The sequence below is a fragment of the Girardinichthys multiradiatus genome, chromosome 23 (genome assembly GCF_021462225.1).
Source record: "Girardinichthys multiradiatus isolate DD_20200921_A chromosome 23, DD_fGirMul_XY1, whole genome shotgun sequence".
In the NCBI taxonomy this organism is placed as follows: Eukaryota; Metazoa; Chordata; class Actinopteri; order Cyprinodontiformes; family Goodeidae; genus Girardinichthys; species Girardinichthys multiradiatus.
In genome coordinates this window covers 19,416,522-19,431,848 of record NC_061815.1, presented here as the reverse complement: position 1 = coordinate 19,431,848, position 15,327 = coordinate 19,416,522, and the positions used below count along the sequence as shown (strand labels likewise).

Sequence of the window (15,327 nt, the reverse complement as noted above, 5' to 3'; positions counted from 1 at the left end):
TTTGCATTCTCCATTTTGTTTTCCTATTTTGAAGCTGTTGTAACTATGGTTTCAATTATGCTCAGGGGCTGACCTAATAGTGAGTTTATCACATCAGCATGTGTCTTAATTCTAGTAAATGTTATATTAATAGAACTTGGCATATCAAGATTAATTTGCACAAGAAAACTTCAATGAAGGCTAAAAGGTCTTTGATTTGAAGAGACCCATTTTTAAGAACAAAAACATTGTTGTCTTAACTCAACTGAATACGAGGCAGAAAACGTATACAGAGCATCCAGCTGCTCACCTAGAGTTGATCTCAGCACCAGCATTGAGGAGTATCTTGATGATATTGACATAACCCCCTGAAGCAGCCAAGCTGAGAGGTGTGTAATCTGAAACATTGCGGTGTTCCTTGTTGGCTCCTCGCAGCAGCAGCAACTCCACAACCTGTCAAAAAGCAGTTAAAATAAACGAGAGGCAGTTACGCATCATAGAAAATGCCAGAAAAAAAACAATCAATGTTAAAAGTGCAATATTTTGCGAGTAGACTGGAGAGGCGATTTACCTCCTGGCGGCCCCCTGAACATGCCAAGGAGAGGGGCGTGTCTTTGGTTCTCTCTGACTGAGCCTCAATGTCTCCACCTTTGTCAAGGAGTACCTCAACCACTCCTACATGACCAGCAGTGGCAGCAAGGATCAAAGGAGTAAAACCTGTAGAGCACAGGGATAAGATCATGTTTATTTTCCAATGTATCTACACTGCAGATATGTTTCCCATCTTCGTTCTTCTTCTATACCTTTCTTATCTCTATGCTCAATGTTGGCTCCTCGTGCAATCAGGACAGACACAAGCTCCTCGTGTCCTCCTGCACATGCCAGCGTCAGCGCTGTATCGTGGTTGCTCTCCGTCTGTGAGGACACCAAACATGTATCTTGACAGGATAAAGTACCTTTCATGTGTGCACTCATTGATTTTGCCTTCAAAACGCCATCATATAATAGCTTTAAGACTTACATGGGCATCTATGTCAACGGAAGGGTACAGGGGCAAGACTGAAGGGGGAGAGGCAATGATTGGGTTCGTCTGCGTGGGCGGCTGGGACAGAGGTGTGGGTGAAGTTGTAGTGGTTAGCATGGGCACGCGGCTGCTCACAGCTGCAGTACAGAGGGGGGGAAAAAAAACATCCATATATGCAGATTTCGTTTAGTTAGCATTTGTAAAAACTAAATTTGTCTGCAATAAGCAAATATTCTCACCTGCCATGATGTCGTCCAGTGTGTCTGTGAGCGTCTGTGCAGGTGTAGCCACCATGAGCCCATCTGGAGCTGGCTGAGGTATCATTCCTGGGCCTAAACCAGCCAGCTGTTGACCCTGACCTTGCTGTTGCTGCCCCAACATCTGCTGCCCCACCAGCACCCTCTGCAGCTCCGGGCTTGTGCTTCCCGGGTAGTCTGCAGGGTTGTAGTCTGGCAGGGGCTGGATAGGGACAAAGGCGGCCTGAAGAGGTGGAGGAGGCGGCTGAGGTTGGGTCTGGGGCGAAGGAGGAAGAGGTGGCTGCTGTGGCAGTTGAGACCCATCCCTGCAGAAGATTGTGGCCACCTGAGGAAGCTTGGGGTAGTCGTCCTCTTCTCCATCTGCGTCATCTTCTGAACACTCGTCTTCGTCATCATCCTCCTCATCCTGAAAACACAAAGAAAACACCTTAGGCGTCTTGAGCCTGTAAAAATATTTTAAAGTGGCATTAAGGGAAGACGTCCAGGTAGAGATGCACAGAGAGTGGAACTGGTTGATTTTCAGCTTGATCGTCCCTGATGGGTGACTAGCCTCAAATAGTCAACACAATAAAGTAAGCATGAATGAATGCTTTGGCTGAATGGATCAAAGTTGGCCATTTTTATTACCATTGAGTATTATTGTTTAAAAATAAAGTCAGAGGAAGCACAAATATATAAGAAGCTATTTAGAACAAAACTATTTTCTACTTTTTCTGAAATGTCTGCAATTCATTCAGGCTGTGAGAAAGTGAGAGAGAGCAAGACTTTTAGTAAATAACAGGAAGGCTGAACATGTGCGCTGTTCTTTGCTTTTGAGCTTTCAGCTGCTGTCCATCATAGAACAGGCAGGAATTGGAAGTGTTGCCAATGGTTTACATTTTGTAGGATACATACACAGAAACTGCCATTTTTGTGATGCTAACCATGATAATCGCTGATATTTAAATATTAATTTAAAAACGTCAACTCAAGTCATTTTGGTTTTGTTTACATCAACAGTTCACTCACACACGAGGGGCAAAGTTCACTCATTTGCCCCTCGGGTAGATATTTAATAACAGCTCAAAGCACGAAGACCAGAAAAAAATATGTTCTCACTGCTTCCTATACAACTTGTGTTCCAGTTCTTAAAGAGAAACTGGAATCAGTTCAAGTCAATAAGGCTCTTCAAAAGAAAGAAATTGGAAATGCACCACAAAACCCAGATTGGTGCATTTTTATATTGTGGCATAGTAAATGAGAATTTTACCTCTTCTTCCTCCTCCTCCTCCTCCTCCTCCTCCCCTGGCGGCTGCTCCTGTTCCTCCTCTCTTTTGACCTCTTCGTCTGTGTCAGAGCCTGTCGGTAGTGGACCACCTGGTAGGATGGGAAGGGCCCCCGGAGCAGTCATACTCCCAGGCCCCGGGCCCGGACCCTGGCTCTGTCCTGCCTCCTGATCTTCTTTTAAGCCCTTTGCCTCCATATACTCTTTGGTGAACTGTTGCTGTGTTTTTAGTTGCAGCTGGCGCTCCACCTTCTGAAGCTCCTTCAAGATTTTTTTCTTCTTCTGCACCTGAGAACACAATAGCCAAATCTATATTTGACAATTTTGTGATAGAGTTTTACATGAGATAATGACCATTTTAGTTGGAATTAGGGCTCAGAGGTGGATGACGGAGTGTACCTGTTCTTCTCTGCTTTTCTTCAGCTCCTCAATCTTGTCTTTGGTGAGCGGCTCCCCCTGAATGAGCTCCAGCGACTGTAACTGGGCCTTCTCAATAGCGCTTATTCTCTGGCCCAGTTCGTTTAGCTTTCCCTCCGTCTCCTCCACTATGCACTCCAACGGCGGACACAAGTGGAAGGGCGGCAAAGGTTCTGCTTCAGATCCACGACAGACTGCACTGGGGACACCGGACTGAAGAGCTGCTTGTCTCTGTTTGGACACGGCTGGTTTTAAAAACAAAAAATACAACAAGTTTAAAAGTTACAAAAGGGTCAAAATAAACATGCATGGCTTAACCAAACCCAGGATGCCCATGTACTTTCAGATGTATTCCCAGAGACTAAATTTTTCAAGTATCTCAAAGGATTGTCAGATTGTTCGATTTATTTATTTTTTTTACAGAGTTTAGGGTTCAGTATTATATGTTCCAATTTTCAAAATTGTAGACTTTCACTCATATAATAGCATTAAAATTGATGGGACATGTCATTGGGTTTTTAGTCAGTAACTCATACACCCAGATATTATATATGAATATTTTATTGATTTAATAATTTTTATTCATTTTGTCACTGTTAATTTCATTAACTCATTATGTTGAGAAAAAAAATCTCAAGCTTGTTTTCATGATCAAATATAATTTTAATTACGCTGATCTCAAGATATCAAAACAGGAATTAATGGGTCAATATGTATATAATATCATGATGCCTAAAGCTGGTTTAAGATGAAAACATCAATTTCAGACCAATGAATTACTAATATTATCAGCGTGTGAAAAAGGCAACAGTAAGGGTTTAAAATGGTTCTAACAAAACTGCTCTGTTTGTATAATAATCACCCCATGATATTTAAAAAAGATTTTGTTTCTTAAAATATTGACACTCATGATCTTCAGGGAAACTGCTTCATAATGAATCACAGCAGATATAACTATTCTTGGCTTCGATAAATCTAGAATGTATAACCTTTCCTGACGCTTCTCACACAGAAGAATATTTTTCAACACTCAATGCTTATGCAGACATGTAAAATGCCAAAAGCAATGCTTTTCAAGACTGTGTAGGAACGTTTTTCTTGACAAAAATAAAACAGAGAGATAAAGGTTAAAGCATTATTTACCTTTGCTCGAGACAGGTGGGGGTGTAGCAATGCTTGATGGGGCTCTGTCGGGCTCTTGAGGGGGCACTACCATAGCGAGAGCTTGGAATGGGACACGAGGAACCTGGTAGGACAAAATTATGTTAGTTCTAGGTAGGTGACTATGGCTGTGTCTGGACAGAAGCAAAACCTTTTTTTTTTTTTTTTTAAATCAATATAAAAGAATAGAAAGCTGTTTATACCTGAGAAGCATCTTGTGATGGGGGCGTGAGCTGTGAAAGGTCAGGGGCTGGGACAGACAGAATGTTGTTGGGGTAATCCAACAGGTAGGACACCACGTTAGTATGGCCACCTTTAGCAGCTTCTATCAACATGGTTGAGCCGTCCTACAAAAGACAGAACATTATGTGTCACATTTAAAACAATCAGAGGTGCATAATGAGCCTCAGTAAACTACATGTTGGGAATGGGAGCATTACTTTGAGTCTGTGTGTGGGATCTGCTCCGTGCGCCAACAGCAACTCCACCACAGCCAGATGCCCTCCAGCACAGGCCAGGGACACCACGGTGTGGTCATTGTTGGCAGTAGCTCGGTTCACATTAGCACCTAAACAAGAGAAAAACACACATCCACATGGTTAATTTACAGTTTATGAGATTTATTAGACAGCCTGTGACATCTTGCATTAACAATTCAAGAGATACAGGCATCACTGCATCAATAATAGGCTCTAAATAACAAAGTAACTTAATATTGCATATAACACATAATACAGGAATAAAATACAACAAATAATGCAGGATTTTTCTAAGAAAGATCCGATAAAAAAAAAAAGGCAATGCACCACATTGAACATTTTGACCTCAGGTCTACATCTTAGATTTTCAACAAATTATGCTGAAGAAATCATCTTTAAAAGCTCATCTATACCAATAAATATGAGTAGCAGAATAACAACAGACCTTTGCTGATAAGAAACTGCACTGTACACAGATGTCCTGCCCTTGCTGCCTTCATCAGAGGCGTCCGCCCCCCTTCAGACTCGTGTTCCTAAAGATCAGAGGAATTACTTCAGGTTTCAGGGTATTTTTACACAGCAATTAGGTGTGTTTTTTTTCCTTTCAAGTGCATCTGTAGTTTTACATTTCCTGCTTTACTTAAATCACATTAACACCCATAAGACTGATTAGGAGTGTTGAGAGCATACCAGATTGGCTTCAGCCTGAAGCAACACATCTGCTACATCTGTGTGTCCATTCTCGCACGCGTACGTCAAGGCTGTGTCACCTGTTGCTGTGGTGGCGTGAACGTTTGCTCCTGGAGTGCAGAAAAAGAAGACGTGGTATTTGTAATTAAGAAGATGTAAGTGTGGGATTCTTACAGCAGGTTGATGACATATATCCTTATCCTTTCAAAGATCGTTATTGCTCTGGCTTTCGTGCTCACCTGCGGCCAACAGGTATTTTACCAGCTCCAGATGGCCCTCCTGTGCAGCCTCCATAAGAGGAGTGGAGCAGCCCAGCTCAATGTCGGCTCCTGCTTTAATAAGGAAGTCGGCCACTTCCAGAAAGCCTCCACAGCATGCTAGAGTCAATGCAGTCTCCTGGGTCTCCTCTGTCTGGGCATTGATGTTTGCACCTAGAACACACATGGAAGTGTTCGTTAAAAGATAGAAAAAACTGCACATACAACACCCCAATCACATTTATATTCCTTTAAGGAATCTTCATTGATCCAATTTTCTGTTTCAAAATAAAAGCCAGATAAACAGCAGTATAGTACGAGACAAAGTAGGATTGGATGTCAAAGTTTCATTCCACAGACATGAGGGAAAGAAATGTGTTTCCTACCTTGCGCCAGCAGCAGTGCCACCATCTCCTCGTGGCCCTCTCTTGCTGCCTCCATCAGGGGAGTGTAGCCCTCATCATTAACCTGGACACAAGCAGAAGATGAGGATGAACATCACTGATGTGGAAATGGGGTTTAGTGGAGAGGTTAAATATTCCACACTCCAAATTAAGAAATAATTGTTACATAAATAGTCGATATTCTCATTCACAAATCATGATGTGATTTTCAAAGATAACCCTTGTTGTAAAAAAAGAGAAAAAAACGAATTATGTTAATTCATTTTAAAAAACATAGTCCACTGAACTAGGTCTTAACAGCTGTGGGGAAGCATTTCATCCCAACTAAGAAAAATTGCAATTCATACTTGTAGCTGCACCTCTACAGAATAAAAATGTTAAACTTTTGTGCTAGAATGGCCAGAGTTTCTTTCCAAAATATACCTCCTCCAAATTCGCGCCTCTCTCTATGAGCAACGCTGCGAGCTCCACATGTCCTCCACAAGCTGCGAGGGTGAGAGGCGACTCGAAGGAGTCAGCTGGCATGTTGACCTGTGCTCCACTGTCCAACAGCAGCCGCGCCACCTCCACATGGCCGTCCTGGGACAGCGAGACACAGAGAATGTAGAGATAAGCACCTGAATAAATCCATACTACTATGTTCCAGTTAGGCTGAATTTGGCCAATTTCATGGTTGTCACTGTGGATCCTCAAAAATGTATGACCTATATGAATAAAGAAAATTATCTTCAGTTGGTTAACTGAATATTTGGTTTCTTAACTTATTATTTTTAAGGGTACATTTAAGATACATCGAGCTTCATATTTGAATATCCTGCTTACACTTTAAGAGGTAGAAGTAGTTAACCTAAACATAAATAAACCAGTTATTGCAGATGGAAGGGGCAATAAATAAACAACCACAGAATCCCAGAATAAAACCCCATTATTGAAAGAAATAAAAAAACAACCAAATGTTTTATTTAACATTTTACCTGTTTAATCTGTATAGTAAGTCACTAGAATGTTGCAGATATCAATCCATCAGATCTGGTGTCTTAAGTGTTCGGTTTAAACTAAGGTTTGGGTCAGATGCTCACCATGCAAGCTTCCATCAGCGCTGTGTGCATTTCATCTGTTTTATGCTCCTGGTCTGCTCCGGCCTCCAACAGAAAACGAACCATATCCAGGTGACCTGCAGCAAACACGGACATGTAAGAAGTTTAAAGGGTTAGGCCAAAACATGACTGACAGGACACTCAAACAACACAAAGACATCATTATTTAAGTTCAGACCTTTGTAACAGGCGAGGGTGAGAGCGCTCTCCTTGAACTCATTGGAGTGTGTGTTGATGCCGGCGCCATACTCCAGAAGTACCCTGGCCACCTCCACGTGGCCCGCGCTGGCTGCCTCCATGAGAGGTGTGTGTCCGTTCTCGTTGTGGTCCTCGATGTTTGCACCCTCTTTCAGCAGCACCTTCACCACATCCACAAAGCCACCGGCACACGCGTACGTCAAAGCTGTGTTGCCTGGAGGACAAGAACAGAATTAATCATCGAGATGATTGAAAATTTAAGGTTTTCTTTGGGAATTACGTGAGAAAGTTTTACCTGTGGAGGATTGTGCATTAACATCTGCCCCGTGGACCAAAAGCAGTTTGACAATGTCCACGTAACCTCCGCTGGCAGCAGCCATTAATGGTGTTATGTCCCCTTTAATGCCCCGGTCCTCCACATTGGCATGCATTGCCAACAAAACCTGGCGATAAAAAGTTAAATGATGAGGTAAAGAAACACAGATTAAAAGTTGTAAAACAGGCTAAATCTGCTTCATACCTGCGCAAGTTCGTAGTATCCAGCCGAGCAGGCGAGGCACAGTAGGCTCTCCCCCTCTTCTGTGTGTTCATTGACGCTCCTTCCCTCATCCAGCAATTTGCGCACAGCGTTGACATCCCCATCTGAACACGCTTCGGCTAAACTACGGCTGAAAATAACCAGACTGCTACAATTACTGCCACGGTGACAGGTGGAGACACACATACGCCTCATGTCCACACTAGCAACCTACAGTGCCTTGCAAAAGTATTCAGCCCTCTTGAACTTTTCAACCTCTTGCCACAGTTCAGGCTTCAAACATAAAGATATAAAATTCAAATTTTTTGTGAAGAATCAACAGGTGGGACACAATCGTGAAGTGGAAAGAAATGTATTGGATGTGCCAAACTTGTTTAACAAATAAAAAACTGAAAAGTGGGGCGTGCAATATTATTCGGCCCCCTTGCGTTAATACTTTGTAGCGCCACCCTTTGCTGCAATTACAGCTGCAAGTCACTTGGGGTTTGTCTCTATCAGTTTTGCACATCGAGAGACTGAAATTCTTGCCTCAGTGAGGTTGGATGGAGAGCGTTCGTGAACAGCAGTCTTCAACTCTTTCCACAGATTCTTGATTGGATTCAGGTCTGGACTTTGACTTGGCCATTCCAACACCTGGATACGTTTATTTGTGAACCATTCCATTGTAGATTTGGCTTTATGTTTTAGATCATTGTCTCGTTGGAAGATAAATCTCTGTCCCAGTCTCAGGTCTCTTGCAGACTCCAACAGGTTTTCTTCCAGAATGGTCCTGTATTTGGCCCCATCCATCTTCCCATCAATTTTGACCATCTTCCCTGTCCCTGCTGACGAAAAGCAGGCCCAAACCATGATGCTGCCACCACCATGTTTGACAGTGGGGTATTATAAATGTGTGTTCAGGGTGATGAGCTGTGTTGCTTTTACACCAAACATATCGTTTTGCATTGTGGCCAAACAGTTCGATTTTGGTTTCATCTGACCAGAGCACCTTCTTCCACATGTTTGGTGTGTCTCCCAGGTGGCTTGTGGTAAACTTTAAACGAGACTTTTTATGGATATCTTTGAGAAATGGCTTTCTTCTTGCCACTCTTCCATAAAGGCCAGATTAGTGCAGTGTACGACTGATTGTTGTCCTATGGACAGACTCTCCCACCTCAACTGTAGATCTCTGCAGTTCATCCAGAGTGATCATGGGCCTCTTGGCTGCATCTCTGATCAGTCTTCTCCTTGTTCGAGATGAAAGTTTAGAGGGACGGCCGGGTCTTGGTAGATTTGCAGTGGTCTGATACTCCTTCCATTTCAATATGACTGCTTGCACAGTGCTCCTTGGGATGTTTAAAGCTTGGGAAATCTTTTTGTATCCAAATCCAGCTTTAAACTTTTCCACAGCAGTATCTCGGACCTGACTGGTGTGTTCCTTGGTCTTCATGATGCTCTCTGTGCTTTGAACAGAACCCTGAGACTATCACAGAGCAGGTGCATTTATACAGAGACTTGATTACACACAGGTGGATTCTATTTATCATCATCAGTCATTTGGGACAACATTGGATCATTCAGAGATCCTCACTGAACTTCTGGAGTGAGTTTGCTGCACTGAAAGTAAAGGGGCCGAATAATATTGCACGCCCCACTTTTCAGTTTTTTATTTGTTAAAAAAGTTTGACATCCAATAAATTTCATTCCACTTCACGATTGTGTCCCACTTGTTGTTGATTCTTCACAAAAAATTTGAATTTTATATCTTCATGTTTGAAGCCTGAAATGTGGCAAGAGGTTGAAAAGTTCAAGGGGGCCGAGTACTTTCGCAAGGCACTGTACATCTAAAGTTAATTGTATATGAAGAAGAGATCTAAAAGAGTAACCGTGAAAGAGCGGGCGAGATACATACTTGTCGGCTTGGCCGGCGTTGAGTGTGTTTTCGGCTCTCATTCGGGTCAGTGCGGCGGCTGCCTCGTCCAGCGCACAGCTCACAGAAGATGTTAGTCGGCGTAGCACCTCAGGGTCTGCAAAAGCTTTACCATCGGCAGTGGACAGTTTACCGATGCCTGCCGAACACCAAGAAGGCAGAGGTGCATAGGGCAATGCAAACCACAGGGGAGCAGAACCACACCAGACCAGATGAAGAAGCAAGTCCAGTCCAGCCAATCCATTCCAGGGTTAGTAGCAGCATACACAAACGAGATGAAAAAAACCCACACACAGGAAAAAACAAAACAAAAACACACACACAAGCATTTGTTAATTTTGCTCAACATGTCCTGTCACCACTTTCAATGCAGTACCATACATTATATTCCCCCCAAAAAAGTACAAATAATATTTATTTTTAAAACAATTGTATGAGCTCAGATATGTTACAACATCTACGAGGAATGCAGTGAAGGAGGAAGGTGCTTTTTTACACTCAACACAGATTAAAGTTGTTAATGGTTGAAGAGAAAAACCTATATAGATGAATTATAGATGGCTGAGAGGAATGAGAAACTAGAGGCAGTGGTCAAAAGTAAAAAACAAAAACAAAAACAAAAAAACATTAAAAAGTCAAATTACCACGAGACAAAAATGTGTTTGTTATGAAAGGGAAAAACAAAAAACAAAAAGGGAGAATAAGAGGCAAAAACAAGAAAAAGGACAACACAGAAAAACAAATCACTAATTTGATGACCCAAAAATCTCTTTTGGATGATAGCGCCACATCTTTGAGTTTAGGCATAGCAGGCATGTTTTACAATGAAAATTAAATGACAGAAAAAAGATTTATTTTTCATAAAAAGCATCTTCGTCTGTTAGGCAGATGTGAGCCTTCTGTCCTGGTTGTTCAAAGCAGGGCTGCACAATATCTCGCAAATGTATCGTTATCGCAACAACAGTGTGTGCAATATGCACAAGACAAAGAACTACTTGGACTGCAGTAAATGTTGGGGAATTATTTAAGGATCGTGTGTTTATGCTCCATGTGCCAGTAGTATAGTTGATGACACTTGTTTAAGGTATAATTAATAAAATTCTGATGTAAAGGAGTAAAATCATGAAGTTTGCCATGGACCAAATGGTGAAAGATATTACCAGTTTTATTATTGTTTATTTATTGCTAGTCATTTCATTAAAGCCAACATTCAGCAATATTACTGTATATTGTACACTTTCCTGATAACGTAGCCCTGGTTTGAAGTGTTTCTCACTATAAGTAAAGTTTGTATAGTTCTGAAGCCAAGATTTTACAAGTCTCTAGAGCAAAAGGGAAATATCGCCTGGTCATTAGAGAACTGTTTCTACTGTACTCTGAGAAAGCAAGACGTTTACTTCACTAAGACAAGCTAAACATAATGTGGGATCGGAAGACAAATCAGTTAGGAAATTACTGCGTGTGATGTTATTTATTCCCATGCACCTGAAACCAATACCCAACAACAGCTAACATATAGTGGTGTCCCTGGCCTCAAAAGTGTGAACATCCCTATTAAAATAGCAAGTTTTTGTTAGACCTAGTTAACATTCAACATTTAAAAACATCTGCTAGAAAAAACGTAAACCATTAAAAAGATGCAACAACCTGGCTAGGTAAGTGCAAACACCTCTTCCAGACATTTTCTCACTTCGTTCATTTAGCTAAAACCAAAGTCCAGTAACAAAGAATCAAAAAGATCTCATTATACAAAAGTTATCAGTCAAAAGATTCTTAAATAAATAAAATCCTCAGAATTACATGCGTACCATGGTGCAAGGAAGACAGTGGTTGACACTACAGAAACTGGAGGTTTCCCCAAAATTACTGAAAAGACCCAAACAGAAATTAGTCAGGGGAGAAGCCAAGAGGCCTTCAGCAACATCAAGGACCTGAAGAAAATTCCTCCCAACTATAAATATCGAGACTAAAGATTAGGGGTGTAAACAGAAACCATTTCCTCCAAAGAAAACGTCAAGGTCTGGCTTAAATCTGTGGCAGAATGTGTGATGAAACCAAACCTTAACGTTCGGGCCACAATTTCCCGATCCAGGTTTGACATAAATACAACACTTTAATTATCAAAGGACATCATACCTACAGTGAAACATAGTGGTCACAGAATCATTAGCTGTGGTTACTTTTCTCCAGATGGAACTGGAGAGTTCATCAGGGTGGATGAAATTATAATTGGAATAAGTACCAGATAGTTTTGGGTCACTGCTAGGGCTGCAACGATTAGTCAACTGCCAAAATAATAATCAGTTGCAGCCCTAGTGTCTATTAGAAAGCTGAAAACAAAGAGGGATTTCTATTATTAAGAATCAAAACTATACATAAAGTCACAAAAAGAAAAGAAAAGAACGCCCAGACCTAAACTGGACAGGACAACAGTAGAGGACTGTCTTTACAATCATGTAGATTTATGAAGAGAACTTTGTAAGGTAGAGTGGGCAAATATTTTGTAAAGCTGTGGGATTATGATGGGGTTAGTTTAAAGGTGTGCAACTAATCTAAGAGATTAGTTTGTTTTTCAGTTTAATTCAAATTTTACAAGCAGAAACATTTGAAATGATTCATTGGGAGCTTTTTTTTTTTTTTATATAAATGCAGCGGTGTACAGACATGAGAACTGCTTCATCTTTGTCAGCTAACTTCTACCTATTTATGCTTCACTATTTTTAGTAGACCATAAATACAGCCTGAGCTTTCACAGAGGTAAAGACAGTCCTCGGGTGCTGCAAAGATTTTTGGTGAGCTTTGACTTGTTGTCAATATTGAAGCAAAACTCAGCTTGACTAACAATGTGTGAGCTGGTAGGTTATTATTATGATTGAAAATTACTTGAGATAAGCCATCAGATGTCAACTCATCAACAAGCCTCAAACAAACCATCCACATTTAACCTTTTAGTTAAAAACTCGCAGATTTTCTGAACTACTGCTTTTTAAGAACATTATCATGGTACTATCAAGTCACCATTTTATGTTTAACTCACTGAAATCCTTCATTAAATGTACGTATTTATGCAGTGTCTTCAGAAGACATTCACGTCCAAAAGGTCACAAAGTTCCTGTTATTTTCTGTTTAGTCTAACAGCCCGGACACTGAAACATTTGTTTTCAATTTACAAAAGGACCTATTCAGAGTGTTTACCCATAAGCAACCTCTACACCCCTAACTGTCATATTTACGTTGACGACATGAGCTTTGATATAACTGCACTGGGTTGAAATACACCAGTAAACGAGTATATCATATAACAAACACCCCCTCTGGTACTGTAGCAGCAAAATAAGTCAGTTTTAAACAATTACATTTGGAATTTGCATCAAGGTGCTAAAAATATAGTGGTGTTACAGTTTTTCACCTAATGATGTAACAGTTACATTTAACACCAATAAATCACAGGATTAGGTCTAAAAGTTATGATTGTAGGAGGCATTTAAGATCACAATAAACAGCTGGGCCATTGCCAATGAGTTGTAATTTTGTTTTAATGCACTTATTTGCTTTAGGAACAGAAACAAAAAGTAAAAATACTTTTATTAATTTTCTCCTCGACCGTAACAACAAGTACTGCTTAATAAAGAACATTTATCCTACTCTGCCTACTCTGGACAACAGAAAATGTCAGCGAACACACCAAAGAACTTCCTTGTTTATTCCAGTTGTTTTTCTCACAGAGTTTAAATCAATCACTAATTTCACACCTAACACTGTTGTACCAAATTACATGTGGTGGTCATTTTATTGGTGAATACTGAGCTGTCTGTATTAGCAGGGCTGAAATAATTTTCCTTGCTCCTCTGCTTCCTCCTCTTCTTTCATCAGGGTCAGATGTGGGACTCGATCCAGCAGACTGAATACATTATGGACAGAATATATTAGCTAACAAATATTATGCACTTCAAAGAGTTCTTTGCAACATTCATAATGTACACAATGAAGTTACGATGACATGTTTGCCATATATAATGGGGCCAAATACCAATGTTTGTTATTCGGTGCAGCAACTACTTCTTACATCTTTTATGTCTATTTATTGCATAGACGTGTCTGCTAAAACAATATGTAATAAAAATAAAGATCGGGATGGTTACATTTTCCATACCATTCAACAGATTTTGACTAAAAGTAGGCCAATATCATCAACCAGCAAGTAAATTAGGGCAATATTTCATTTTTTTATATCTGCCACCTGCTTCTTCTCAGCATACTGGGCCCACGAAGATGTGCATTTATAGGCAGGAGAGTCTTGCTGTGGCTGTATAGGCAGCAGAGGTGTGAAATATGTGCCACTACATCCTTGTGTCAGTCCAACAGCTACAGGCAGATCCCAGAGGAGTCAGTGGGGCACCAATATGTGTGCTGCTGCCATAATAGCCAGCCTTCGATCAGCTGCAGCTTAGTGAACAACGAGTTCTGACCAGCCCTGGGTTTGAAAGCAAGTAGCTTGAATATTATCTGTACTTCAAGGCTATGTGCAAGCTAAAGCAGATCTGGTAGCATAATGCTTGTGAGCCATCTGCACCGTTTCTACCATCAGATCTACAAAGGCTTAGAAAAAGAGAAGATGCTGCTACAGATCGATTATTTTAACCCACTTGTACACAAATACTTTAATGAAAATATATATGTTGGCCAAATAAATATTATATATTATATCAGCCTTATAAAACCCATGAGCCAAAGTCAATTCAAACATGGAATTTGATCATGTTGTCAAGAACTAGGGGTGACTTAATTTATTTATATTAAAATATACTATCACATTTCTATAGCTTTCCTGTCTTATGTTTGTTTATGTCAGACTGCTGCACATGCTTAAGACACTGTGGTCAAATTTAATTCAACATGGTCTTAGGGACAGCTGATAGTTAGGGTGCAACAAGGTGCAGCAATGCTGCAGAGCTCCAGACTTCACACAGGGAAGTAGGGTTGTGTCCCTGCAGCTTCACACATCCTGCTATAAACAGCTGATCCACCCATTTCAAACGTGAACCATAGGGAAAACAAAGATTAATCCATGACAACCTGAAGCACACCCCTGGCCTCAATGAAAAACAAAGACGCACCGTCATAGACGGATCCATTCAAATAATGACATCTGAACTTTACATTTTCCCTGTTTGATTTATTCAAATATAATATGATTAACTTCAGATTTTTTTATACTAGTGATTTGCAAGTCTTACTTTTACATTTTTTCAACTATGTTATTAAGGCCTTAAGTCCAATTCTTTTTGTTATTAGTATTAATTATATATTTCTTTTAATACAATGTTTTGTTTCAATCCCTGAAACAAAATTTGAAAAAGCAATCTGAAGTCATACAGACTTCCCGCCTTGTTCCTACAAGTAGGTTTGGTCATATGCTAGTCTACCGGAAGCCCAATCAAAATGATCAGAATGAAAGCAACTTTTTTTGGCTCTCTAAAGCTTGCCTCGGGAAAATTAAATATTTGCAGCAGATTTCCAAAGAGCCCCTGCTGTGTGCCACGGTGTTGGAATGGGCTGCACATGCATGCAATGCATCTCAAACTCATCGTTATCAAAAATATCATAAGTATAATAATATCATAATAAGTCTTAGGCAATCATTTAATTACCA

At 40.6% G+C, this 15,327-nt stretch overlaps 1 protein-coding gene across 2 annotated transcripts in view; it reads right to left on the bottom strand.

Moving 5' to 3' along the window:
- The window catches only part of ankhd1 (ankyrin repeat and KH domain containing 1), a 33,545-nt gene that overhangs the window by 11,300 nt on the left and 6,918 nt on the right, over nucleotides 1-15,327 (bottom strand). Inside the window, exons 3-22 of one of the 2 annotated variants that reach the window (XM_047353738.1) lie at nucleotides 9,657-9,780; nucleotides 7,748-7,895; nucleotides 7,523-7,670; nucleotides 7,208-7,441; nucleotides 7,012-7,106; nucleotides 6,356-6,511; nucleotides 5,915-5,996; nucleotides 5,511-5,702; nucleotides 5,272-5,381; nucleotides 5,027-5,114; nucleotides 4,543-4,670; nucleotides 4,306-4,449; nucleotides 4,085-4,187; nucleotides 2,924-3,186; nucleotides 2,510-2,812; nucleotides 1,243-1,666; nucleotides 1,001-1,140; nucleotides 783-894; nucleotides 551-696; nucleotides 290-432 (exon numbers count right to left, since the gene is read on the bottom strand). In XM_047353738.1, coding sequence (XP_047209694.1) covers nucleotides 290-432; nucleotides 551-696; nucleotides 783-894; nucleotides 1,001-1,140; nucleotides 1,243-1,666; nucleotides 2,510-2,812; nucleotides 2,924-3,186; nucleotides 4,085-4,187; nucleotides 4,306-4,449; nucleotides 4,543-4,670; nucleotides 5,027-5,114; nucleotides 5,272-5,381; nucleotides 5,511-5,702; nucleotides 5,915-5,996; nucleotides 6,356-6,511; nucleotides 7,012-7,106; nucleotides 7,208-7,441; nucleotides 7,523-7,670; nucleotides 7,748-7,895; nucleotides 9,657-9,780 — 3,283 coding nt within the window. Of the gene's footprint in view, nucleotides 1-289; nucleotides 433-550; nucleotides 697-782; nucleotides 895-1,000; nucleotides 1,141-1,242; nucleotides 1,667-2,509; nucleotides 2,813-2,923; nucleotides 3,187-4,084; nucleotides 4,188-4,305; nucleotides 4,450-4,542; nucleotides 4,671-5,026; nucleotides 5,115-5,271; nucleotides 5,382-5,510; nucleotides 5,703-5,914; nucleotides 5,997-6,355; nucleotides 6,512-7,011; nucleotides 7,107-7,207; nucleotides 7,442-7,522; nucleotides 7,671-7,747; nucleotides 7,896-9,656; nucleotides 9,814-15,327 lie in introns of both variants that reach the window. The other variant, XM_047353739.1, reaches the window with a different exon arrangement.